Raw genomic sequence first — 26,662 nt, forward strand, 5'->3', positions numbered from 1 at the left:
ACTGACCTCTTTCCTTTTCTACTTATTTGTGTCTCAAGGGTCCTGATAGGCAGCCTGTGATGCTCATTTTATCTGATTTTAATGTCAGTGGCCCAGTTCCCAGCTCACCTTCCCCATAACGGCAACACCAGAAGAGGCTCCAGTTAGACTAACACGTCTGAGTACATTCCAGTTCTAATGGATGCTTTTTTTCAACAGATAACAGGCAGCAGAGCGTGCATGCTTCAATCAAATTCCCATTTGTCTTCAGACTGACAATACACCTCTTTTAATAGAACATATAAAGAATTGAGCCGTGTGTGTACACCAAGTACTCCTCATGCAGTTCATGCATGAATCTGTTTTATATTTGTTGGTCTGCCATGGTGCTTGTCTTTGGGACAATATTCTATATATACGATATACGTTCTATATATTTAAGTTTTGGAACCTCTTCCTCATAGCTGTAAGGACTGATGGTACATCATCACTCCTCTGACAAGCACAGACAGATAATAATTCATTAAACATAGTTATGTATTGGTGGCAAAAAATACCATACAGTGGTAAACGTCTGCTTGTCTTCATCCACTCACCTGCCTGGTGAGAGCAGCTACGAAGCATCCGTTACTCTGCTCCGAAGGCTTCAGGTTGAAGAAGGAGCCAGGTTCTTTTGTGTCGTCAGGTTTGAATGGACAATGACTCAACCTGGGTGAAACACACAGCGTCAGAGTCAGAACCACATTTTGGAGGATTTATATATATATATATATATATATAACCTATGTCACACTAATGAACCATTGATAATAAATGGAAAAATCACACCCACATTTCAACCTAGAGCCTGTTAGTGGCAAACACAACGCATTATTGACCCCACACATTCAGAAATAGGGCCTTTAGTGGAAAAATACTGTTTGTCTGTCATCAAAGCAGTTACATAGAATGAATGACATCGTACATGTTTTTAAAGAAAAAAAAATTCCATGGTTTATCTACCACACAGATGTTTAGACAGATTAAGTGGTAATGTGACACAATAGATAGCATCAAGCTACAAAGGAAATACCCAAAATATACACAAAAAAAGCGCAAAAGTGCTCAAGATGTGCTCTGGTGAAGTCTGTATATTTCATAGTCATAATATCAGTAGTGTCTTAGCTATACTAGCCGCAGGCACTGGCAGTACCACAACAGGTAACGGCAGAGAGAAGTCAGTCTTGGTAGATCCAAGTCCGCAGGAAACAGTCCATACTTTAAAGTTCAGTTCAAGCAGCAGAAAGATACAAGATGAAAGAATATGTACTGTAGAGTAAATATATGGGAAACCAAGCTGCCTAACAATCCTTTCTCCTGCCCTGTTGGCAGCATTTACAAACATAAACATATGAATCTCCTTCAGCTTATGCATGAGGTAATTCTGACAGAAGCTTGTCAGACAGAAGAAAAAAACCTCAACAGGCTGACAAACAGCAGGACAAACAGACAAACAAAAACAACCACAAAGTCCAGCAGGCACTGAGCAGAGGACTGACCCGAACTTAGCTGGTTTCCTTTGTCTTCTTCCCGTCCTGCTCTAGCTCGGCCTCGGCTTGTTTCAGGGCACTGCTCACCACCTCCTCATTCTCCTCCAGGTGTGACGAGCGGGTCGAGTATACCACCACGGAAACCTTGGGGACTGAACACAAACATGTGCATGTTGCTTTAATATGCTGAATGTATGGATGAATTTACATGGGCGACCACTCCTCCATACAACAAAACTCGGTCGATGAAACATTAGAACGGTGAGGCAGACGAGTACCTACAGTCTGTTATCCTGCTGTTCTGTGACAATCACATTTAATTATTCAAATATCTTCATCAAGTGCTCCCTTTGAAGTAAAGAGCTACTTCATACTGCTCATATGTACAACTGATATTCTATCCAACGTCTGCGAGCTTCAAGATTTGGCAGCTCTGTGATTTTCTCAATTTAAGCTTTGATTTCTTTTCAGCTCAGTTAATTACAGCAAGACAAAAACAATACACATGTGATAACACATAAAAAAAACAAAACAAAACACATGTGACGTGTAAAGAAATAGAACGGAGTGAGGAAGACAAGGGAACTAAAATCATGGCAAAGTTTCAGAGTTTTCTGTTACACCTGCCTCACCAGCTCAGACAAACTAATCATGTCGTAATAATGAGTGTGAGCATGAGTGCAAACCTTGTGCTTAGCACCCACGCATGCAAATGTTTACATAAGCAGCACGAAGCAGAGCGGTATTGTAGCCTGGAAGGGGAAACACGCAGAATCTGCCATTATTAAGCCGCTCTCCTGCTCACATACGTCAAACCACCTGTCACACTAATAATTATTTACACCATTTTCAAGGCCTATATGAACGTGTGTGAGTGTTTGTCCTTTGAATATGCCCATTGTGGTGAAGAAACAAAATGAAGACATCGACTCAGCCAAGCCAAGGTACTCAATACACGCCCACTGTTAATTAACAATCCCGTCAGACATTATCTACCCAGGCAAAATGATGAGGAGGGGCAATCGATGGCAGCATGATTAGAGCAGCTGGGTTTCTTTGCCCCTTGAACGTGACCATATCACAGAGCACGGAAGACAGACACGAGTGAACAGAACGAAATACGAGACAGGGCACATCTGTAACATCTGCACTGAATACATCAGGGAGGAATCTACAATGACACTTTTAGTAGATTCCTCTGCCAAGACAATAAAAAAAAGTGTGAGGAATTCTGTCAGACTTTGTCTGGCCAGTACACACCAACATTAGCATTCCTAATTAAGACTCAGGCAATCTCTCAGGGACGCCACAGCTTCAGACTAATGACATACGAGATTAGATCATTAGGAAAACTTTTTTTTTGTGACAGTGAAACTGATTGTGTGTGTGTGTGTGTGTGTGTGTGTGTGTGTGTGTGTGTGTGTGTGTGTGTGTGTGGTGTGTGTGTGTGTGTGTGTGTGTGTGTGTGTGTGTGGTGTGTGTGTGTGTGTGTGTGTGTGTGAGAAAACAGGATCAACACTTACACGTCAAGGCGTGGTTGATATCCTTCTTCTGCTGTTCTACTAGAGCTTCCAGTTTGCCCTGAGCTACAGAGCCCTGGGATAAGTCCTGCAGCAGGTTCATGTCTGAAAACAGTCAGGCATCAGTGTCACAGGTTGCGTTCAAGGTCCACTGTGTGTGGGCTACATATAGATTGGTGGGAGTATCACGAAGCATCCTTTAATTTGCTCAAAACTGGTAGATTAGAACTGGAAGTTATTCTTCATTCTACATCCTCAGATTACAAACATAAAGACAAGTAATCAAGCAGAGGGGACCTCTGTGACACATCTTTTTAATGTAGGATGTTTCCTCTGGGATTACATGATTTATTATTCATAGTTTGTGGTTTATAAAAACTTAAATCACTGCAGCTTTTTTTCATTGTGTGTTTTTTTACTGCAATTCTACATGTATGCTCCAGATATTTGATGTAATATATCGCACATATCAGTACTTTTGAGTTTGTTTACTTAGAGTCTCTTGGCATCAAACTTACTGTGTACATACGAACCAGCAGAGCATCTACTCCATTTTCATACTGACTCATCAGAGGGCTTATTGAGAGAATTCTGGTGTTTAGAGCTTCATTGTAGGCACAGATCTATGTGTACCTCCATTCTCTTGCAGTATGAGTTCAACAGGATTGCTGACTGCTGACACGGAGCATCTGGGGGTCAACATGATTGCGCGCACTTTTTCAAGCCGCTTGTCCAAGCTGCTCAAAGACTGGAAGTCCTCAGGTATCTGTTTAACATCTAAACAAGCACATAGAGCAGTAACATGCATAATTGTGTGTGTATACACACACACACACACACACACACACACACACACACACACACATACGTACTTATTCTATTCTTAATACTGTGTATTTTTGTAGATTCATTCTGGCCTTTAGGTTTCTTTTTACTAAAAATAAAGCACACTGCCTGAATATGATGACAAGAATCAAAATAACAATGATTTCTAATCCTGGTTTGTTCTTGAAATGCGATTAAATAGCTTGTCAATATGTGATTGCAATAAGCACTGTTATGTCACCCATCATTTTTATACACAAAAGTGAAAAAGGAAGGCATAGTGCTTAGTGATTCATTTTGTTATGAGAATCGCAAATGAAAATAAGACCATGTTGTGCTTACTCTTGCAGCCCATGAGAGTGATTATCTTCTGTAACTCCTTCCTCTGAGCGTCTGTGTGGCCACTGGACACAAGCGTAAACTGTGGACTGGTTGTTGTTGGCTTGATGCTTGGCAGTAAACAGGGAGGCAGTGTGGGCGGCTGTGAGGCCAGAGAAGCAGCCCACCATAAGAAACATCTCCTTTATCAGTGAGCAGCTGTCTCAAAACATTTGGGGCCAGGCTGCTGCACGACTTATCCTACAGGCACACAGAAGAGCATTTCGTTGGTGGGTTATAAACTGGTGAATTTCAAACAGAGATAGGAGAAATGAGTATGGGTATGAAAGCAGGATTAGATCAGAGATATAAGGGGGTCTGGAGCAGCTGTGTCAGAGCGGTTACATAGTAGGTACAGCAAAGGGGAGGCGATGGAAATGGAGAGGGAGAACGAGAGCAGCAGCAGTCAGATTACAACGAGATGTCCTTCACTCAGTGGGGTTCTTTCTACAAATAGGGCTGCATGTTTCCCTACGGGCTGGCTTGATTTTCTGCAGTTACACCCAGATCACGGGGTTTGTCGCGGAAGACAACGCAGGACAAATAAGGGAAAGATAAAAGAAAGACAGAAAAATGCAGAGAAATTAAGTAGTGATGCTGAATATTTGATTGGATTTTGGCAGCAAAACTGAGATGGAATTATGTTTTAGTCCTGATGGACCACTTGCAGTTTGCAAGGCAGCTTGACTCTAATGGGGTTGAATTGAAATTTACTGGGACACACCTGCGCGCATGCACACACACACACTTCCCGAGACAGCTGTGTTTTTTTAAGGCTTCCAGTGAAGTATGGCCAGAGAGAGGAACTGATTTCAAAATTTGTATGTGGACAAACTTTTGGAATACAGGATCTCAGCCTTATAATCAGAGCAAGTCCAAAGTGACGTCATAAATTATGGAGAAAGGCCAATGGATTTTCACGTTCTATCGGGAGGAGGTTCCTGTTGTCCACCTCCTTCTAAGCTGCTTGTACCTGGATGATGAGCTTGTATTCACTGAGCAGCGTGGATGAATAGAGCTCTGCTTTCTGCCTCGCAGGGAACACCAGGAGATCCCCACAGTGGGGATCCTGGCAAAAGGTCTGCCCCTCCAGCTGCCCTATCGATTCCACCTGCGAGAAGCCCACACCTCTTTAGCACCATTTGGACCTCATCGAGACTAGAAAAAAAGGACAGGTGGACAGAGGGGAACACATTATGGGATGCCGGAGGGGGAAGAGGAAACAAGTAAGAGAGAGAGGTGGAGAAAATAGAAAGACAGGTTATCATAAGTGCAAAATTGCAGTATGGAATTTTAAAGGAAGTTAAAGATCATACGTGCTGTAAAAGCCATTAGGACACCACACATGCTTGATCACACACACACACACACACACACACATAGCGCCAATAGGTGACCTTTCCGGTCCCAGAGCTTGTTGCTGATTGAATCTGTCCACACCTGCAGGATTTACACCAAACGGAATCAACCTGTCGGGGCGTGTAGGAACACACACATGTAGCAACACATAGTCACACACTCACACTGGTGGTTTAATTAGGTGTCAGCTGGGCACCTGGCCCATAAAACACTGGGCAGGTCCCCAAACTAATGGTGTGTGTGAGTGTGTGTGTGTTTGAGTGTAGCTCTGCTTACAGGTGCACACATTCTGCAACTGTGTGTGTGGCTGTGCGTGTGCAGCACATCTGCATGTGCTCAGCCAACCTGCTCCTGAGGGTGTTGACCCATCCATAAAGCGGTAAACATCTTGATCTCTCCTGCTTCACCTTCACACTCTCTGGCAGGAAACACTCAATGGATGAAAGGTTATGCTTGACCCTGCACCGCGCCAGAGACGCTGCCAGCTTGGTTTTAAACCTACATGCAACAAACACAAGGTCTTCAGTTTTTGATTTCACTTCAGGTTAGGGTTCCTTTACTTGATATTTGTCTTTGTCTCACCTGATGAGATAGTTCTCCACATCTCTTACTTCCTGTATGAAGTCCTCCCCAAACCATTTGCGTGGGAGGAAGTTCCTGTCCTGAAAGTCATAGAGCATGACGGCAACAAGGCACTTCTGACCATCTGGCTGGAAGACAAGGGCAAAAAGCCAATAAGTGACTTCCATATGAACAAGGAAACACAAAGATAGCGTATACATGCATGTGGATTAAACTCTATTTTTGAATGGTGTTGACAAATGAACTGCCAGAATGCAAATCCAAAGCAACACAATGTGACGAGATGCCCCATCTGGAACCTCTGCTGCCTAAGTAACGTTTACCTTTCTTCTCATTTCTTCTATAAATCCCTTCCCGTAAACCCTCTACCTCCCTAGATTCTCCTGTGTCCGCTCCCTTTCCACCAGCAGCATTACTGGCAGATGGCGTTCCACAGCAGCAACAGCTTGACACAGCCTCACAGCAGGGCTAATGGTTGTAGATGCTAAAACACTGCGAGGGTTCATGCTGTCATTTAAAAATGTGTAAACATGTATTATATGACTATTAGTATCATTTCAGGGTTTATTGATTTCCTTTTTGGAAAGGTCACTCTCAAAGTCCAATTATGGCACTCCACTTTATCTACATGAAGTTTCATTTGCCCTTTACCAAGGTTAGAGCCTTAGGTGTGGGAGAATTCCCAGTCATTATGTTGCTTGGCAACATGTCCCACTGAGGGGAAATTGGCCGAACATGCAGACTGGTTAGTCACTTCAGATTCAGGTCCATGTCACAAGACAGAAACTTTAACTTGTATTGGACATATTACTGTCTACTTACTAATTCAGCCAACAGTGATGTTCAACCAGAATCCATTTGAGCAGTAAACACAACGACTGATTATTATTATTATTATTTTTGACATTTCACCCATTTCATTGCAACAAAATTATACGAGGGGGGATTTACAAAAGATGTAAATTTAAACACTCATCATAATCAATGTGGCTTCATTTCAAAGGGCTTAGGCTTTTTTCTGCACACACCTTTGATTCTGTATTGTCACTCACACTATATCAATTCTCCACAGGATTTCAGCTTCATTTTCTCTCTCCATTGTGATCAAGTGCACCTTGGGCTTTTTCAGCCACCATGTCCAACTATAGTACCGCTCACTCTCTCCTCCACCAAGGTTAAACTTTATAGATGTCAGCAGTGTAAAAGCAGCTGAGAGCGAGTTCTAAAGACTGGCTCGTTGTGTTTTGGGTTTTATTGTTTGAGAGGGATGCAGAGTAACGACCTGCCACCGATAACAGAGGAACAGTCATTCATTTCGCTCAGGGCCATATTTTACAAAGCTAGACTGTGGGTGTGGGTGTGTGTGTGCGTGTGTGATCACTACTTTCCAAACACACATTCCCCGTATATGTCAGACACGGTAGATGTCTACAGTGATGTAGATGTGACACCTCTATCTCTTATTCACACACTCACTGCCTTCTGCATTCATTACTCTGTTAGATCAAGTTCATCACACACGCACGCACACATACACACACACATACTCACAGACTAGTTCTGTAACTGGCATTTTTATTGCTATTCAGGCTCTTGAAAAAGCAACTCAGATGCCCGCTATCTGTTCTGGGGAATGTTAAACCTGCTGCTAGACTTTTACATGGTACCGAAAAACGAGATCACATTCCCCCATTTTAGCACCAATTTATTGACTCCCAGTTGGCTTTCAAATTGATTTTAAAAGTCTTTCATTTGTTTTTAAATCTCTTCATAGCCTTGCCCCCACCGAATCTGCCTGACCAGTTGGTCAGTGTCCTACAGGCAAAGAGGAAGCTGAGAGGTGGCTGTGCCTTTTCAGTCACGGCTCCAAAGCCGGAATGAGTTGCACCTACACATCAGATGGGCCATTTCCCTTCCTGCTTTCAAATCCTCTCTTAAAACTATTTTCTCTTTGGCTTTTAAGGTTTAATTATTTTATGTGTTTTCATTCTTTTATTTTTATTCCATTTGATCTTATGTCTGTGTACAGCACTTGGCCAGTTGTGAGCCATGCTGTGACTTTTGAAATAGTGCTTTACAAATAAAGTTGAACTGAGTTGAGCAGGGCAAAAGAACATTTCAGTAGCTTCCAGTGATGACCTCAAGGTAAGTGTGTGCTGGGAATTCTGTTTCTCCCAAACAGCAATGCCTGTCTGCCGTATCACAAACAATCAGCATTCTGGTCCAATTGTAGTGAAGATGAAGAATACCTTCAAAGCCCCCTGCTCCTGGGCAGTTAGAGCATTTTGATTTCATTATTAATGAATGGGGTGTTCAATTTGAGAAAAGCAATAAAGGAAGCTAGCAGGCCATGTTCTGACCCACAGAAGTGTTAGTCCAAAGGGAATGACTGTCATTGATTAGGAAAAGGGAATATAAGGACACATGGTGCTTTGTGAGTTGATGAAAGGAGTGCATCAGTGAAATGCATCAATATTACTGTTAATGGAAAGAGAGGGGAAGAAAGAATATGCATAGTACGAACAGCAGGACATGAATATTGTATCGCACAAAGAAAAGCACTGACAAAGGACTGGGAGGGAGAATTTGAGCAAACAGCATGAGCTTAAGAAAATGTCACACTCAAATGAATAATGTGCCAAACAAAATGCACAGCCTTTCCACAATCAAAGGGACGTCTGATCCAAACATACATCATGCCACCATTAGTATGCTACTGTAGGTGCCGACATTCACAGCGGTTCGATGGATCACTTACTATGTGCCGAATGAAGTAAAAGCAGCTGCCAGTCATGATATCCTCCAGCAGGTCTTGGTCTGTGTAGAAAGAGAATAAGAATGCGATAACTGAGTAACAGAGATAAACAGTGCATTAGTCGCATTACTAATTACTTGTCTGAGAAATAATGATGCTTCATGCCATCTTTAATGTCAGGCTGGAATTCACACTGGAAACTAATTCTGACTCAAATTAAGATCACTTGATGGAGGTGCACAAAATTACCCCCATCCATTTATTGGGTATGATATATGCAGGATAAATCTATATCTAATAATGCAAAGGGACCCCCAAATGGTCCTGATTCAATTTCAAATGATAATTACGTTAGACAAGGGGTTTAATTTTGTGTGATTAAACACTTATTTGGTGCTTAATTTGAGTTAATCCAATTCTTCATTTGCTTCATTTATTTCTTTTACTGAGTGGGTGTGAGAAATGTAAAGGCTAATGACATTAATGGCATCAGCAGTAATAAATCGTCTAAAGCAGTGTGAGCAGGCATACATACATTTCATACTAGAGAATTAGACTAATTGTAAATCAGCATTTCTTCATTTTGTGCAACAACATTCTTCAGACACATATTGTTCTTGAATTTATATTCTGTATTATTTAATCGTTTAATCTGGATATGACTCAGGCCAGGTGAATAGTAACAATAACATACACAGTCACACAGACATGCATATGCGCACATACACACACACAAATGATGGCACACACACAAGGATAGCAGATTATTTTTATCTGAGGAGAAAGTGTTTGAAATGGGTCGGTGGGGGGTTGCAATAACCACTGACCATAACTGATAGAGGCCTTAAAGATAAGTCTGCAGCTGATTCATTGCACCCTATGCGGCACAGAACCAAGAGGGTGCCATGATGTTTGTGTGTTTGGAGATCATAGTTTCCAAAAATACTACAAATCTAACACTGTCAGTTGGCTATAGATCACATTCAGCAGACATTTGTGCTGTTTGCTCCTCAGACCTGACTGTAGACGTGTCCATACACCAGCAGGAGTCCCCAGCCTCCTAGAACAAAGGTTGTGTGTTTTCAGGCCTCCATCCAGGTATTTCACAATGAGTAGTGACTTACGGGAACTGCAGTCAAATAAATCCTTTGTGAAAGAGCCAGATCAGAACCCTGGCTCCTCTTTACTTTAAGGTCTGAGTCCCACAATGTTCTGCATCACTACATATGACACATTAATCTTACCTAACCACCTTAACACTAAAAGTCAAATCTGCAACATTTAATATTTGCTAAGAAATACTGGTGATAGCTGCTCCGGTTGTGGCCAAGACTGAAAAAAACAACAACATTCTCTTTCATGCATCTAAATCCAGCCTACTGCAAAGTGGTGCAAAGATTTTTTTTCTCGTTGCACATAAAGAATACAGCAGCCTCAGTCATCTGACAAGGGCGTCAGACGGTACTTGTCAGTGTGGACAAGGCAGAAATGCTCAGAGGAGCAGCGAGTTGAATGAAAGAGGGAAGCAGGAAGGGGCGAGAAAATGAAGAGTGGGAAGTCATGGCTAACGACAAGGTCAACTAAATTTCCACTGGTAAAAGACAGAAATGAGGTCAGTGATCAGACAGACATTTTCTGAGACATGAAGAAAGCTTTTTCCAAGGATGGGAGAGGTCAGAAAAAGACATCCCCTGGAGGTATAAAACAGTGAGGAAAAACTAGACAACTACAGCACAAACCTCAGCCAAGGTCCATGTTATATTTCCTGAGGAAATGACTGTAGGTGTTTAATAGGACTAACGTTTCTATGTTTGAGCATAGACTGATCCCGTCACTGAGATGAACAAGAGGCAGGACTCAAAGGAATTCAAGATGAAACAATCCAAGATTACAACCCTCGTCCCTTGGACTGTTTTCACCCTCCTCTCAGAGCCTCCTCTCCCTGCCTCTCAGCACAGTAAGTGTCTTTCATCACTGCAGAGAGGAATCACAGAAAACATCACCTTCCGCCACTCCCATCAGCCTTTCAACCACCCTCTGTAGGCGGAAATGTTAAGAAAGTGAAAGGACACCGAATTTTATCCGGAACCAGATCAGCCCATAGCAAGACAGAGAGGACATACACCCGATTTCAGTACCCTTGCTCGCCCTCTTGGGGCATCTCTGCATACTAACGTGTGCAGATAAGAAGATTGACAGGACAATCAGTCCAGCATTTGTTGAACACCCAGCATCAGAGAAGCTGCTTGGTGATCCGAAGGTTGCTATGGTAACTTTTAATGAGTGAGGCAAGGATGAAGGTCAAGAGCTAAGAGAAGAGTGAGCAAAGAGAAGAGAGGGTAAAAAGGTCTAATAATTGTTGTATGTGCTTCTTTACCTCCATCTTTGTTTATGAAATGTCATCACCGTGCTGGTAAAACATCACCACCAACTCTGGCTCCTTGCTGCTGTATTGACCGACGACAAAGCATCAGACCAGTCTGTCCCCAGACATCGATATGGAGATTACTGAGTGACTCTTTTTTGTTTTGAGCAGATAAGAGTTATAATCACAAGATCAATACCAGCGCTCATTGGCATTTTGCTCTACGTGTTTTCTGCTGCTGAAGCATTTCTTCTTTAGGTTAACAACTGACCTCAGCTCAATTACTGGATCAGTCATTCAAGGCGAGGCAGTGCACAAATGTTTGTGTGTTTGTGTGTGTGTGTGTGTGTGTGTCACCAGCGAATCAATTGCTGCTCCAAAAGTCAGCCTGTTCATAGGTGGAAGCAAGATTAACATTGGCTTCAAGGCTGTGTCATCTGATCTGCACCCACTTTCTATGCAGCAGGCAGAGGAGAATTCAAACAAATATCTATGTGATCGCAGCTAGTCAGCCTTTATCACTACATGAATATGTAGTATTGAGGATAATCAGAGGATGTTATGTCACTTTTCTCCAATAATACTCTTCCGGTCAGGTCAAGTCTGTATTGCACCAATTCACAACAACATTTATCGCCTGACGCTGTGCATATAAGCAATTCTAATAGAAACCCAACATTTACACGAGCAGCTCTTAGCGACGGAAGAGAGGAAACATTCCTTTTACTGGCACAGAAACCTCCTTGGCTACATGTGGATGGCCTTCTGCCTCGACCAGACATACAGCCAGTACAAACCAATTTATTCATCCTTCATCCATACCTACATCATCCAGTCTTAAGGTCAAATTTCTCAGTGATCAATAAACAACCTAAGAGTAGCTCTTCAGTTTTCCTTTCCTCACATTTTCTGTATTTTATTCACTCACTGAAATTTCCACTGTTGCCAGAAATGTCCCATGAGGGCTGAAAAGAACAAGGGGAGCTGTTCTAACACTGCAGAGACACAGAGGGAAATTTGTCTTTAAAATAAGCTCTGAACAAAAAGGGAATTATGATTTGTTCCGAGCTAAAGCAGACCATGTCAAATTCAGTCACGATTTTTCACTTGCTCATGCTCTGCTAGTGACAGCAAGTGTCTGATCCTGGTCAAGCCTCCTCTCATAAAGATAAACTGATGGATGAAAACAAATTCCAGGCATTATGATTTCTACAGTTTCCTATGTTATCTGCAATTTCGTCAACCATATGGTGATGCGACCTGCACCTGTGACTTTCCATAGAGTTGACGAGGTGCTGGGGCTGTGATGATGGATGCGGGACATGTATGCCTCGGGCTGTTCCAGGTTCTCAGGACAGATTGTGAAATAGAAGCAAGTCTTTCATCTTACTGCCTGACCTCTGCATTTACAACAAACTGAAACTGACTCTCATCACATCTCCCCTTTCCTCATCACCATGGCGATTACACACCCCTGTGATTTAGGCAGATCATGGACCAAGTTGATTTGTAGATCCCCCAGCCACTGAAGCCTTCCCTTTCATCGATGTATCATTCTCATGTATCATGTATCATCTCATCTCTAATGACTATTTACCTGCACAGTATCAAATATTTATCTTAAAACATGCTCAAAATGAATCTGAATAGAATTCAGCCAGTCACTTACATTTAAGTGCGTTGAAAGCGAGTTCATACGATAAACACTGCATGCCGTCTTTGACTTCTGGCAAAAGGAGCCCTCTCTTTTGGCCGTAATTCACGAGTGTGTGTGCAGTAGGTTTCATCAGGTGGTTGTTCTGGAAGATGACTGATGCCAGCAGATAGACACTGTCTGGAAAACCCACTGCACCTCCACTGTGGGGCCAGAGCCAACTGTCCGGGATGTGGACCGGGTCATCACGAGGAGTCAAGTCATTGCTGCCTTTTGTTTGGGAGCCAGTCTTTCTAGTCTTGCTTTTGGATTTGAGAGACCGCCCTCGTGTATTTTTGTTTTTCACCATTTTCTCACAGTTTCTCTCAGACACCTGGAGGTACAACAGAAAACAGAAAGGTTACTGTTTGGTTACATGAATCTACACAAAAAATGTCACATTTACTATTAGAGTTATTTGTACTAAGTATTATATTCACTTGAGTCCAGGACAAGTTGTAGTAAATAAAATGACCAATGTAGTTTATAGAACAAGTATAACACCCATAGTCATCATCCATCTGACAAAGCATCAGATTCTCAACTCTGAAATTAGAACATACATTTCAAATGTATTTTTCTCTGAGTGAAGTCAGCATAGTCATGGACATGACCAACAAATTGGAGCAACAAATGAATACTTTTAATAAGTATATCCATAAATATTAAACCTGCTGTCCAGAATTTGAAAAATAATCACAGAAAATATTTTTGTCATGTTTGTGAAAGCTGTCGCTAGGGCCACAAAGTACAACAGAAAAGTCATCATAATTTCTCTCTCCTGTGGCACAATTTCTCAATTTCTTCCGTGTGGACCAAAGAACCGACCATACATTTGTATTCCAAGAATCTCAATCTGTCAATCGAACGAGTTAGCACATTGGTCATCGCTAATGCTAAAACTACAAGAGACTGGACACCACAGAGCAGCAAATCTGCCACTGCACACACACAACAGACTAGTGGAAGACAGCAGAGTGCAGTGTTATTTTATTATTTTACCAGACACAGACTCTAATTCCTCCTCTCTAGTAGTCATTTCATCTCACTACTGTCCACTGAAATGTGCCTCTGACTATTCATATCAACAGTCAAAGATGTGAAGCAAAAGTGAATGTGAAAAATATAGTTTGCGAAAGCAGACCCCCACGAATTACCTGGACTCCTTGTCTTGGGGGTCGGTCAGAATTCTTATCCATCACTTTGTTGTCTTGTGGGGAACCTTGGATACGTGTGTATTAAATGTCAATGTATTTAGATTGTTTTTACCAATGTGGCCATTGTTTCAGTAATGAAAATCACCAGTCAGGTTTAAACACCTCTGTGTTTTAAGAGTCATGAAAGTCACAATTGTCCCTTGAACTTTGATGTTCTTGATAACATTGTTTATGTTTGCCTAGACCAAAGGTCTAAAGGATGTTGATGTCACATCCTGTGTGTGTGTGTGTGTGTGTGTGTGTGTGTGTGTGTGTGTGTGTGTGTGTGTGTGTGTGGTGTGTGTGTGTGTGTGTGTGTGTGTGTGTTGTGTGTGTGTGTGTGTGTGTGTGTGTGTGCGCGCTACACTTGATGAACAGCACTCGTGCTGTTCATCAGCTCACTCAGTACAATAAAGACGTGCTCCAATCGAATTTCAAAGTAAAACACCACGCGCTGACTCCGGCCCATGTGACTCGAAAAATTGCAGAACTTTCTGTATTCCAGAGATGCTCTTAAACTGAATTCAGACATATGAAACTTTAAAGACATTTGGTTTGAGAACTTTGACCTCGAGCTACCTCGTAATCTCACGGTACTTGTCGGGGCGTTCACACGCCGCTCCGGTGGAACTTAGAATCGCGGCGCGAACGGAGCAGCGTCGCGGCACAGATGCTTCCAGACCGACCAGCTGCAGACAGCTTCAATCAATTCAATTTTATTAGTATAGCCCCATATCAGAAACTGGCATTACGTTGTGTCTCCTGTTACCTTGAGGGAAGAAAGTCCTGTTTTGTCCTCCAGAAGTGAAGCGTAAGCGTGCTGGATCAGCAGAGTTTCAGACAGTAAAAAGTTCAGCTGGCATAAATCTGGATCAGTTACTTGGGGACGGGCGACTCCACAAATGTACAACTTAACAGCTGTTTCCTTCGAACGACTCTTTTATTGGTGGTTTCTAGAAATCTCTCATATATGTAACATATGCCAGGATGCACCTGTACTTGAAAACAAACTTTCTTAATGCTTGCAATTCGTCCAGTGCGTCCCCATCACCATGGCAACTGCTTCTCATGCTCCTCGTCAGGGATGAAGAGTGAATCTGCCAGATTGGAAACAGAACACAGAGTTGTTATTCATTCTTGTCATAGAATAATTAGCAAATCGGGGAAGAAGGGGCCTCTGTTGGTGCTCCTTTCAGCCCCTGGATGTTTTCACTTAACAGTTGAAATATTTTGTCCCATGATAAAGTTTTGAAATTATGAGCACTAGCCCTTTACAATAAAGCTCCTCAGGATCCTCACAATGCTGGGAGGCAAGAACACCAAGAAAGGATGAAACTTACTAAGTCATGAGCAAAAGAAGTATGAACCATTGGCATATTTTATATTTCAGAGAATATCACATGTTTCTGTGAGCTGGCATTTGTTTCTGGTCTGTAAATGGAAATGTATCACACACTGCCATTCATTAAAGGCTTTAAAAATGTGCCTTGGTATTTTAAAAAGTTGGTTTATGATTTATTAATCCCAGAGCAGGTGCAGGTGTGACCTCTTCCTGTGTTTATGCACTCATACTAATTCACCAGATTCAAACCGCAGCTGCTTTTTGACACAGGTGAGGAAACACCTCATAGCCAATCCACCCAGTCCACAGAAGGACATTCAAAGTCTAAATATTAGATTCAAATCGGAGTCAAATCCTTTTTCAAGTTTTCAAAGGGGATGAAACATTCATTCAAAACAGCTGTTTTTCTGCTGGCTGTAAAAAATCATAGATAAGCACAAGAGAATTTCCCCAGCTTCCCTAAATTTCCCTAAAAGTACTGTGGTTCTCCAAATTACATGGTATCCACTTCTCCTGGTCGCCCAGGGTGATCGCAGCCCGTTCAGGCCCCTGTGGCTCAGAGTTCTAACACACAGCAGCAGTGTGCCTTCGTCAGACAGTGGATACTCCTTCTTATTCACACCACTGTTCGTTAATGATTCAATCAATAATCATTATCATCATAAGAATAACAGACTTACATGAGCCTCCAGTATTATTCTGATAGATAAATAAAACTACAGAATGTTTTACTAGACGATCACTGTCGACGATGAAAATGGGATTAATCCTGTGGTGCATTGTGGTGCATTTCTGCCTTACCTCATGCAGCCTCTCAGACTGGATGTTTGGAAACCACCAGCAGGATGATAGCTGGAAGTAGAGCGCCCCCCCTCTGTGAAATCAAGATATTACGGTAAAAATGAACTGAAGAGCGTCTTGTTTTCTTTGATACATTTTAACCCACATGGAGATGTATTTTGTACTCTGTATTTCGTTTTCCTAAAACATAGATGAGCATCAGCAATGGGCAGAATAGTTTTTTTTCGATAACTTAATAATTTTGACTTTTCTTTGGGGAAGAAGTGAAATATCTGAATGGTGAATTTAGAATATCGGACAGAAAACGAATATATTTAACTGACATCCATCTCTGGAATCAGCAATTGTGAAAGTAACCCTTTATATTCCATTCTTCTTCCTCATTTCCATGAGTGTGTGCATATACACAAACTAATTTGTACAGGACGATCCAAGTTGAACGTGGGGCTTCTGGAGGACGGGGGTGTCAGAGTGTGTTCATCATGTTACATAATTGATGCTCCATATTACCTTACATCCTCACTGCCCAGGCTGTGCTGCAAACGAAGCTTGCTCATTAACTATTCACCGGATGATTTTGAAGAAAAATTATTCAGCAGATCCAAAGTGTGCATGTATGTCATACTCCTCACCGGGCATCCCATTACGCAGTAGTGAATAGGACATGTAGGGTCTCCACTGGTCATAATTTAACTTGACAGTAGATCCCCTTGCGTGTATTGAACAGCCAGATGATGAAGTAGTACCTGTAAATCCCGGTCATGACTGCTTGGGAATGAGTTGCTGAGGTTGTCAAAGACTGATGTTCAACACAAAACCCAAAGAAAGTAAAGTTATGAGAAATGACTTGAAAATGTTGTGTGAAAGAATAACGAGCACATTGTATGCACATTCATTTATGTTGGATAAAAGAATAAACACACACACAGTCCTTGTGACTTTTAAACATGTTAATTAGAGTCTAAACAGCATCACTGCCTGGTTATGTTGCCTTGCCGATGATGAGGATGCTCATGAGGAAAACCCATGATAAAGAAAATCCACATAAAAAATCTGTCCATCACTTTAGCAATCTTCTTCCACTCAGCCCCCTTGGCGCACGTGGCCCTCTGCTCTCGGAAACAGTTTGCGATGTACTCGACATTGCACACCAGCTTGGTGTCCACACAGGGAGACTGTTTCCATGGCTACAGAAGATACAAGGGCCCAAAGGTTACAGTGGGGCCATGGTTTGGAGGCTTTTTGTCTTCAGGGCAGCACGGAAGCTTTTGGTCCTCCAGGTAGCATGGGACCTTCTGGTCTTCTTTACAGCACTCACCAGCTGGAAAGGTCCTATTGGCGCCTTCGTACTTCCTGGGTACAAAGCTGGAGCCGTGGCTCCTGTCCTCCCTGGTGATGTGGTGCTGGCCTTTCATTCTGGGCTGATGTTGCGGCTTGGGTGTCTGAGGCCTTGGGTGTTTGTGGCCGTGGCCACTCTCTTTGCATTTGTGATTTCCTGGTTTACCATTTGCCTGAATGTGGGGGTTAAAATACTGCTGACGGACATCATCCTCAGGAGAGGGCGAGGACAAAGAAGGGGAACCAGAGGCGCAGTTCTCGCCTACCTCATACACAAAGAAAATCTTGGACATGTAGTCAATGATGAGAACCTTTGCCCAGTGAGGAACTGGCTTGGCCTCTGGACCACAAAAGTGGATGTTCATGATGAAGATGGTGAGAGATGTGGAGGCTGTGACCATAGTCATGGTGGGCAATATAGTACTTTCCTGAGTAACAGACAGGAAAAGTCAGGAAGAGAGAGATTTTACAAACCATAGTGAGGTGGCTGAAAGACAAAGAGAGAAGACAACATGCGCTAACCATCGTAACCCACATCCATTCTTACCTATAAGCGGCACGCTCTCCGACGGAGGCATGCTCTCAGCCACCATTAGCTGGAACACTGTGAGAGCGAGAAGAACCGTCACCCCTAGTGAAACCTTCTCCCCTGAGTCTGCAGGCAGGTAGAATCCCAGAGGAGCCAGGAAGGAGATGAGGAAGCAGGGGAGGAGGAGGTTGAAGATGTAGAAGGAAGAGCGGCGCTGCAGCAGCACAGTGTAGGTGATGTCTGGATACGGATCAGAACAACAGCCGTACATGATGACGTTCTTTGTGGCCGGCATCCCGTGACACTCCCACTCCACATTTTCCACAAAGTCTGACAGGTCTCCACTGTCCAGACCCATAATGATGTCCACCTGAAATGTATGTTGGAGATGAGTATAAGACCAAAGGTCTGGAGATAAAGGAATGACGCACACATACTTGGTTGCCATTGTAGGTCCAGGAACCAAAGGTCAGGTTACATTCCTGGCTGTCAAAGGGGAAGTAGGAGACGTCCACCACACAGGAGCTCTTAGTGATGGCAGGAGCGTCCCAGGTGATCTCTCCATCATAGCGCAGCCTCACATTGGTGTCCATGGGCCCAGAGAAGTCATCATCAGCCCTGGAGCAGAAGAAACAACAGAACAAACAGCTGCTTTGTTTTCTTATTTTGATCTAAATGTACATGCTTCAGATGACGTTATACCCAATATCATTTCAATAATAGTGCTTTTTTGCAGTTTTACTAGGCTAATATTTGCAAATTGGTTATGGCCTATTTGTGGCCACTGACAGATTGTGCTCATCATTATTTTATGTTTGTGTTGACGCGTGTTGTAAATGTCTTTGTTGTAAATATTTGTTGACTGCTGTTCTGGTTGTTGGTTTGTTTTCTCACTATGCATGTTAGGACCCTTTGAAAATGAGAGAATTCTTCTCAAGGGTTTATCCTATGCAATAAAATTATGAATGAATGGAACAAGTAAACACACCAAGCTGTTGTCACATAAGGCAATGGGTGGATATTTGTATATGGCACCATATAATGTGCAGGTTTCTTCCTGTCTTCGTATATTTGAAGTGTACTCACTGAAGAACTTCTGAACGTTTAAGTTTTGATGCTTTAAACCCTAGGTAGATTTTCAGTATGAAAGTAATCAGTGTAAACAGTTGTTGAGATGTCAGAAAAGCTCCAACAAGTCGTGCTGGTGAGCCTGTGGAAGTTTGTGTAATCCTGCATTTAACTGAAAGCTATCACATTTCAGTAATAGAGTCCTCTTAAGCTACAAAACAAGGTTTCAGTGGGTCTGTAACTATATGAGAAAAATATTGTGTGTGTTTGTGTGGCTGTGCGTGCGAGCATACTTGTTATAGAGGACAAGGTCCGGCCTCCACACCAGGCTGCTGGGGATGTGGATGACGTCCAGTCCGTCATAGTCCTCTTTGTTCCACTTCAGGTAAGCGTCATGCCATGTCTGTCTGATCCACAGGTAGGCGATCAGCACCTGGTTCCTCTCATCCTTCACACAACGCAGTCACAGAAATGCTCGGCGGTGCAGTTAATAACAACAGCTTAAATCCAGTCTGTCAATATCAGGCAGAAAGAGCTGATGAGGGTGGAGTGGTTCAGTTTCAGTGCCTGAGTTTGAGCACTCGAGTGGAGAAAGTAGAACTGCTTTGTGTACCATTTCAACTCATGCGCACACTTTTCTGCCTGCTCCCTCCCCACTGTGTTAGAATGTGCTTTTTAAATAAAGGGATTGCCTCATCAGTGGACATCCTGTTTGATTGGATATTAGAGATTTGTGTTTCCATCATCCACTTCACAGACACTTAAATATGTCCACAACTCAGAGCTCATTCACAGTGGGCTGACAGCAGCACTGAACCTGAAAGGGAACCTGATCCGTCTGAGTAACAGAAGGCCGGCCTGTAATTCAGAGACATGTCTGTCTGTCTGTCTGTTTCTCTCTCTCACACACACACACACACACACACACACACACACACACACACACACACACACACACACACACACACACACACACACACACACACACACACACTCACTCACTCACTCACTCACACACACACTATACACACACTATAATCTCGACTTCATCACTTCAGTTCATCACTTACTTATTCTCCTCACTTCAATGTTGCTCGCCTATTCTTATCTACAAAATAATGTCCAGTCAAACTCTACACAAATAAATCTATTACAAATAGATTCCTATCTTTCATATATGTACAGATATTGGGATTTAGGCATAAGCACCATGTTTTAACTAAGTGGTTTTTCTGTGGATTGAGAGAAATGTAGCAGAACTCACCATATCTTTGATCTGAGAGAGGGTGATCTGTAAAGTGACATTCAGCGCCCTGTCGGTGTCCTCCACAGGTCGCAGGGCACTGGAATAATTCTCCATCAAATCATTGAGGAGCTTCTGGGCATAGTGACCCTGAGCTGAGTGAACCACTGCAGGGGAGGAAGGTGATGTCATCCATCAGTTCTTGACAGAGCACCATCACTGCTCTGGTGCAGGGAAAAACATGCCGGTGCCTTGGGGCAACAATTATCATTGTTTGAACTGTAAAGTACATCATGTTGCTTTCAGTATATAGAAAAGCAAAGGAACTAAATACTGATCAAACTGTGAGTTTGTCTTTCGTCTAATTGAAGGAAACTGGTGCGTTCAAGTTTTAAGAAGTCATACATTTGTTTTTCTTGCCAAACTTAATTATCTGACTCACCAGAAGGAAGCAGCAAGGTCAGGCAGACTATTCTGATCATCTTCAGTATGTATCACCATCCGAAAGAACCACAAGAAAAAAATTACAGGGTTTTATTCCCTAGGAGGCCCACATGGTGCTGGTTCAACCCCGCAATGAACTCAGCCGCACAGGGTAGGGATGCAGTTTTTACCTGCTCGTCTTTGTCCTGAGGATGGTGCACAGCAGGGGGAGAAGCAGTTCAAATGAGGCATGTCTGACTGCGACGTGGAATGAAACTCCAGCTATCACATAGCAGCAGCAGACTGAGAGAAACAAGATGCCCATGCATCTTCATCGCCTCACTACACATGGGTGATTCACCTGGCTGCTGCATCCTCCCAGAGCGCTCCAGATATGGAAACTTAACTGTCATGGCTTCATCACTTATAATTATACAGATAATAATTATGAATTATTCAGTTTCAGTGTTTGGTCACAGTCTTTGTGTATATCAGCTCTTTATCTGTGAATAGATGTTTTACATCAAGTAATTTGTCGTGATGATCCATGTATCATTGTATCATCAGCACTTTCACAGTGGGTAGCGACTCGCTGTGAATTAAAGGAGCCATGGCCATCTGTCAGTGGCTGTTCGACTACATTGAGCCACTGATGCACACTTTTTATTGGGGGGGGGGGGCTCAACACCTGTAGGTTTTATCTTTACCATAAGCTGTATCAGGTCCGACTGAGGAAGTTCTAGAAGCCTTGCGTTTTGACAGAGATCAACCACTCTGTCATGGCGATATGCTGCCCTCTGGTGATTTGGACGGTGGTATATTTTGTGCAGACTTTTCTTATGTCATGCGTGTTCCTGTTTTAAAGTGACATCAGTGGTGAATTCACAAAAGGAAGCCTATGAGGACATAAGTTAAACTTAGTACAAGTATCATCTTGGACTGAAAGATCAAATTATGATTAATATTAAGGTCACATGACCTCACTTTCTTGCTGCATGTTAAATAAATCAATCACACAACTGTCATAATGGGATGACATTTTGCATCCACGCGGTCAGAGGTTAACAGTGATGTTTTTCCGAAACCCTTTTTCTGGGACATTATTCATAGCAGTATATTCAATATAATATACAGTATATGTAGGGGAACATCGTGAGCTTTTGACAGAGAATTCAGTTGCATCATTTCTCTGCTGTGAAATTTTACAGTATGAATAAAGGGCTTTCAGGTTTTTGCCAGGTTTTCTCGCAGCGGCCCGACATGCTACCAAGCACACCATCTGCTTGTGTGCCCAGTCTCAGAACACGCAGCATGGACACAACTTCCTGCTCCCTCAACCAGACACAAACAACACAAAAGCAGAGTACAACTATTATATAAGTACAATTCATGTAGTGCGACACAAACTAATATAACTAATTCACCAGCTCTTCTGCATGAGCATCCTTCATCTAAACTGGCTGACTTTCTCTGCTCTCACTGGCTTTTTAATTCCCTCCAGGTTTAATTTTTGTTGCTGATGCTAATTTAGTGCCTCACCCTAGGTTTTTATTCAAATGAATGCACAGCCAAACATGCATATAAACGTGTCGGATAACAGCATGCAGACAGTTATTCCTCTATCAATACTCTGACAGAAATCTATTCCGTTAAACATGAATTTGTAAATAATTTGTAAAATAAGAATGTATCCTGAAAATACTGAAAAACTGTTGTGCTTCCTTGAAGGAAAACGCTATTATGGTCAAGAAATCTACCACAGCAAACACTCGTCTTTGAGAGACCCCACCATGTGTAGATTAATTTACACAGACTTTAATATCTTTATTTACAGATGAATCATTGACATATTTATCTGATGGCGTCATAAAGACGATGCAATTCTTTTTGAACTCCATGTGAATCCATCCAAACGTTCGCAGTTGTGTTACTGGTGAACATGAGTTTGGTTTCTTTTTTTTTCTTCCTCCTTTTCTCAATTTAAAATCAAGAATCTGAATGGACTCCCGTTGGAGGCAGAAACTAAATAAAACTTTTAAAAAATGAAAGTGACAGGTGAAGTATGTCTTGTGAAGAACATGGAGTGCAGATGGGAATTGGAATTGCTTCAAGAGTTTTGAGGTTGTCAGACAGCTGAAGAGGAGAAATGTGATTGTAGGAATTCTGTGTGACACTTTAAGGCCAGTCTCACAAACAGCAAAAACATTTTCTGTATGTGAATAACCCCTGTATATGTTTTCTTCTGCATATTTCAAAGTAACTGAAATAAAATCCCTCTGGTGATAGCAGTGATTTTGAAGAGGGCGCAATAAAATATTAACAGGAGGTATTAAGAGTCATTTTGAAATGTGGTTAGTTTTTTGATTTGGCTATGTCCTGGTGAGGGAAAAAGCCTCAAGTGTGACAGAATCAAGTCAATCAAGTTATCTTGGATGGTTCGTCTCTTTCCTCTGAAGGTTTTTAGGATTAAAAGTGAATGCACTGCATAGGCAAGGCTGAGACGCTGACTGGTGGGCAGGCTTTAGAGGGGTGGAATGTTCTTGACTTTCAAGACACCAGTGAGCTCACAGAGCAACTGACTGGCGTGTGGTACAGTAGAACAGAGGGGATGAGCAGTGAGGAGCGAAAGAGGGGAAAGAGATGCCTCAGAGCAAAGATAGATGGAGAGGAGACACGCGGAGGTGGAGTCCATTGTGAAACGGAGTATGTGACAGAGGAAGAGAAGCCTCGAAACAGAGGGAGTTCAGGAGGGTGTGTATGCGTAAAGAAGGAATAGAGAAGATGATGTCAAGATTCAGTTACTGAGCAGTAACTCTGTCGCTGTCTCCACATCCCAGGATTTTGATGACAACGCCACTATTACTGCATTCTGAGGGAGAATACAAGACAATCATTACCTCATTCATTCATTCATTCATTCATTCATTCATACTTCATTTACAGCAGAGGTCCTACTTACTCTTTCGAAACCCATGGCACAAAGTTTGTCTATTTTGCCTGTGTACTCCACACTGGAAACTGGAGCGCCTGCGTAGAAATGAGACAGAGCCTCGCTGTTTGTTTGAACATCTCTGGGTTCTGCTTGTACTGTGGGATGAACACATGTGGAAAACAATAAGTCAGCAGCAGGGGCTCAGCTCACAGCGTGACATAGTTTCAGTTAGTTTATATCAAGCGGCCAATGTTAACGTTTTAAAGTAAACATTAATTGCAAACACCGTGATTCAACTTGTACCAATGAAAAGGTGAACATGCATATTGATTGTTCAGAGCAGGATAAATATTAAAAACAGACAGCCCACCAGCACAACAAAGACTGTCGCAAACCTGAACTTGTGTCAAAATACATTATGAAGTGCCGTCCAGTTATTGTCAAAAGTTCTAGCACTGTGTTGATGTGTGTTCATTGAAAATAATTCTGTCATATGGAAGAATAGGAAGCTTGCTTTTGTCACATCTGTCACATCAAACCAGTGAACACATAACATTTTACACTTTTGATGAATAACTCTCTGACACAATGTAGCATCATGTCAGTTGGCCAGTCATCGTGATGACCGACCAACATGAATTAGTTGACAAATGATTTATGAATAGTGTTGTTTCTCAGCACATGTGGATGAAAACGCTTCACTGCCATTTTGTCTTGATGCAGCTGACACATAGGACAGGCAGGCAATCGATTCATCTAATGGAATCAATGCACTCACGGGGGAATCAAAAATCTATAGACTCTTTCTAGATTGTTACTTCCTCGGGCTCAGTGAAGGGCTAGAGGTGCATGTGTTCAGTCCAGTAGAACTATCTTCTGAATTAAAACGCAAACAAGAGGTAAAAGTCCTGATGACATGAGAAATTGTTAAGTTACACTTCGGTGACATTCCATCAACCACTGCTCAAACTGCAAGAACTGACTTGCTTGGAAGGCAGAAGAAAGCATGATGCCTCCACACAGACTTTTTTTCGAACTTGGCAGTGGTGAATAATCATGTCAGCTGTATGTAAATCTCCATGGCTGCTACACTTTTATAAGATAAGCCATAAGATTGTGTCCTGGGGGAGGAGATGCTTTCAGCTTTTTAATTAATTATATTCACAATTAAGGTGTGATTTACTAATTAATGTCACATTTCAGCCCTGAACAATGTTTGTTTCAATGAAATTTGAGCCGAAAAACTATTTCTAGAAGATATTTTTGTTTCATCAACTGCTCTCACGATTTTCGCATGGCAAATATTACACGCAGTGTATCCAAAAAGGTCATACTGCTTTAACTAGAGTAATCTTTTTCTCAGCTAAGCATAACTGAAGCCTTTGATAATAGTTTTCAGAGCTCTACTACCATAGCAAAGATAAAACAATTTATTTTTCTATATTGTGTATTGTCATTATGTATTGAGTATATTGTCTTATCCCCTTTTCAAGCCATAGTCACTATATTCACTCATGGGTGAATAAGAGGTAAAACGAAATATTTATTCTTGCACACCCACCTGATTGGCTACCACTGCATCCTGTGGGTCATCTGGTTCTGCAGCTGCCAATAAGGCTTGTAGCGACAGGAGGACTGTCCTCAGTGTCATCGCCGCTGCCCTGGAAGGACAAAATATTGTTTCAAGCAGGAGGCTTTTTTTGAATTTTTCAACTGTCTCGTATAGCTGTGACGCCCAGAAATGCTTGTTATACGTCTGATACTACTGTTAATGATGTTCAGGCTATGCATGATTAATTTTGAAAATCTGCATTTTTGGATCTGTATTCAAGTACATCCATTCCATCCACATCCATTCTCATGTGCTGCATTTTGATTAAAAAGGCACAAAAACACTGGGACCATTTGCCTAGTCAGTCAGTCAAAGACTGACTGTGTTGTTTATAATAGGAATAGACATAAAGTCAGTAATTTAGAACTAGCAAAGACTTTGGTAGGAGAATCTATCTAACATAAGATTAGATAGAGAAATAAATGACTTGAAACAGATTCACTCACCACTGGTCTTTGAGAATGTCCAAACATATTGCACCTGTGACTGAACTGATGTTGGGATGCCAGATTTTTGTAATAAACCGCACCTGTGCACAAATAAAAGAAAAAGTAAAAGAAAAAGAGAAATCATATGCCGTTGAGCACAGGAAAATATTTTTTTAATAGCAGCGTGGTTACATGTCATAAATACCATAAATGAATGTCTACCTTGGGTGGATTAAAAGGATATGTTTCTGGGATTTTAATTTCTAGTTGATATCTACCCCCTGAAAGAAAAGAAATTATTCATTAATGACAGTACGATATATAGTCGATCTAATAAAAGGCAGGCTGTGCGGCGTTATTATTAAAATGATTTAAACTGTGCAAAATATTATGCATTATTGAATACAAAAGTTAGTAGATATCAACTTTAAAACTAAGTTGTCAGTAATGCCCAGTATTGCATGGCAAAATTGTGCAAACATGCATTGATGTTAGCAGGCAGCAGACTGTTTCCAGAAGCCCCTCACCTTCATATGGTGTGTCAGGTGGCCCTGCTATCTCCCCTTAAGTTCTGTGAAGTTCTCATCCACCAGATCCACTTTTATCTGGTTTTTGCTCGTCTGGAAGGTGGAAAGGTCACATAAGGATATCAGAATCGACGGGCAGTCAGCAGACAGACAGCAAAGTGTTAATCTTGCTTGCTGTCAAAACTGCCCATGCAGCATAAGTTGACACCTCCCAGCAGTATTAGCCAAAGTTTATCCT

At 42.0% G+C, this 26,662-nt stretch overlaps 3 protein-coding genes across 3 annotated transcripts; all 3 read right to left on the reverse strand.

Annotated features, from left to right (window-relative positions):
• Positions 1-575: 575 nt before the first annotated feature.
• On the reverse strand, positions 576-13,004 carry LOC144739680 (putative methyltransferase NSUN7; the record flags this gene model as incomplete). The annotated part of the gene is given in 11 exon segments (XM_078622605.1): positions 576-687; positions 1,558-1,660; positions 3,032-3,133; positions 3,662-3,805; positions 4,360-4,432; positions 5,205-5,357; positions 5,359-5,389; positions 5,936-6,088; positions 6,173-6,300; positions 8,931-8,989; positions 12,962-13,004. Coding segments are annotated over 11 exon segments (1,101 nt in total), but the record flags the coding sequence as incomplete, so codon positions are not given.
• A 4,302-nt stretch (positions 13,005-17,306) lies between these two features.
• On the reverse strand, positions 17,307-21,338 carry LOC144739683 (neuronal acetylcholine receptor subunit alpha-9-II-like). Its single transcript, XM_078622607.1, is given in 10 exon segments — positions 17,307-17,348; positions 17,350-17,492; positions 17,495-17,531; positions 17,533-18,072; positions 18,074-18,090; positions 18,210-18,561; positions 18,629-18,809; positions 19,553-19,707; positions 20,524-20,669; positions 21,287-21,338. Coding segments are annotated over 10 exon segments (1,665 nt in total).
• Positions 21,339-23,719: 2,381 nt separating this feature from the next.
• On the reverse strand, positions 23,720-25,508 carry LOC144739682 (ubiquitin-conjugating enzyme E2 K-like). Its single transcript, XM_078622606.1, is given in 4 exon segments — positions 23,720-23,794; positions 23,885-23,970; positions 23,973-24,012; positions 25,419-25,508. Coding segments are annotated over 4 exon segments (291 nt in total).
• Between the last annotated feature and the right edge of the window lie 1,154 nt (positions 25,509-26,662).

The sequence above is a fragment of the Lampetra planeri genome, unplaced genomic scaffold, assembly GCF_965212315.1.
Source record: "Lampetra planeri unplaced genomic scaffold, kcLamPlan1.2.h2 scaffold_1650, whole genome shotgun sequence".
Taxonomy (NCBI): domain Eukaryota; kingdom Metazoa; phylum Chordata; class Hyperoartia; order Petromyzontiformes; family Petromyzontidae; genus Lampetra; species Lampetra planeri.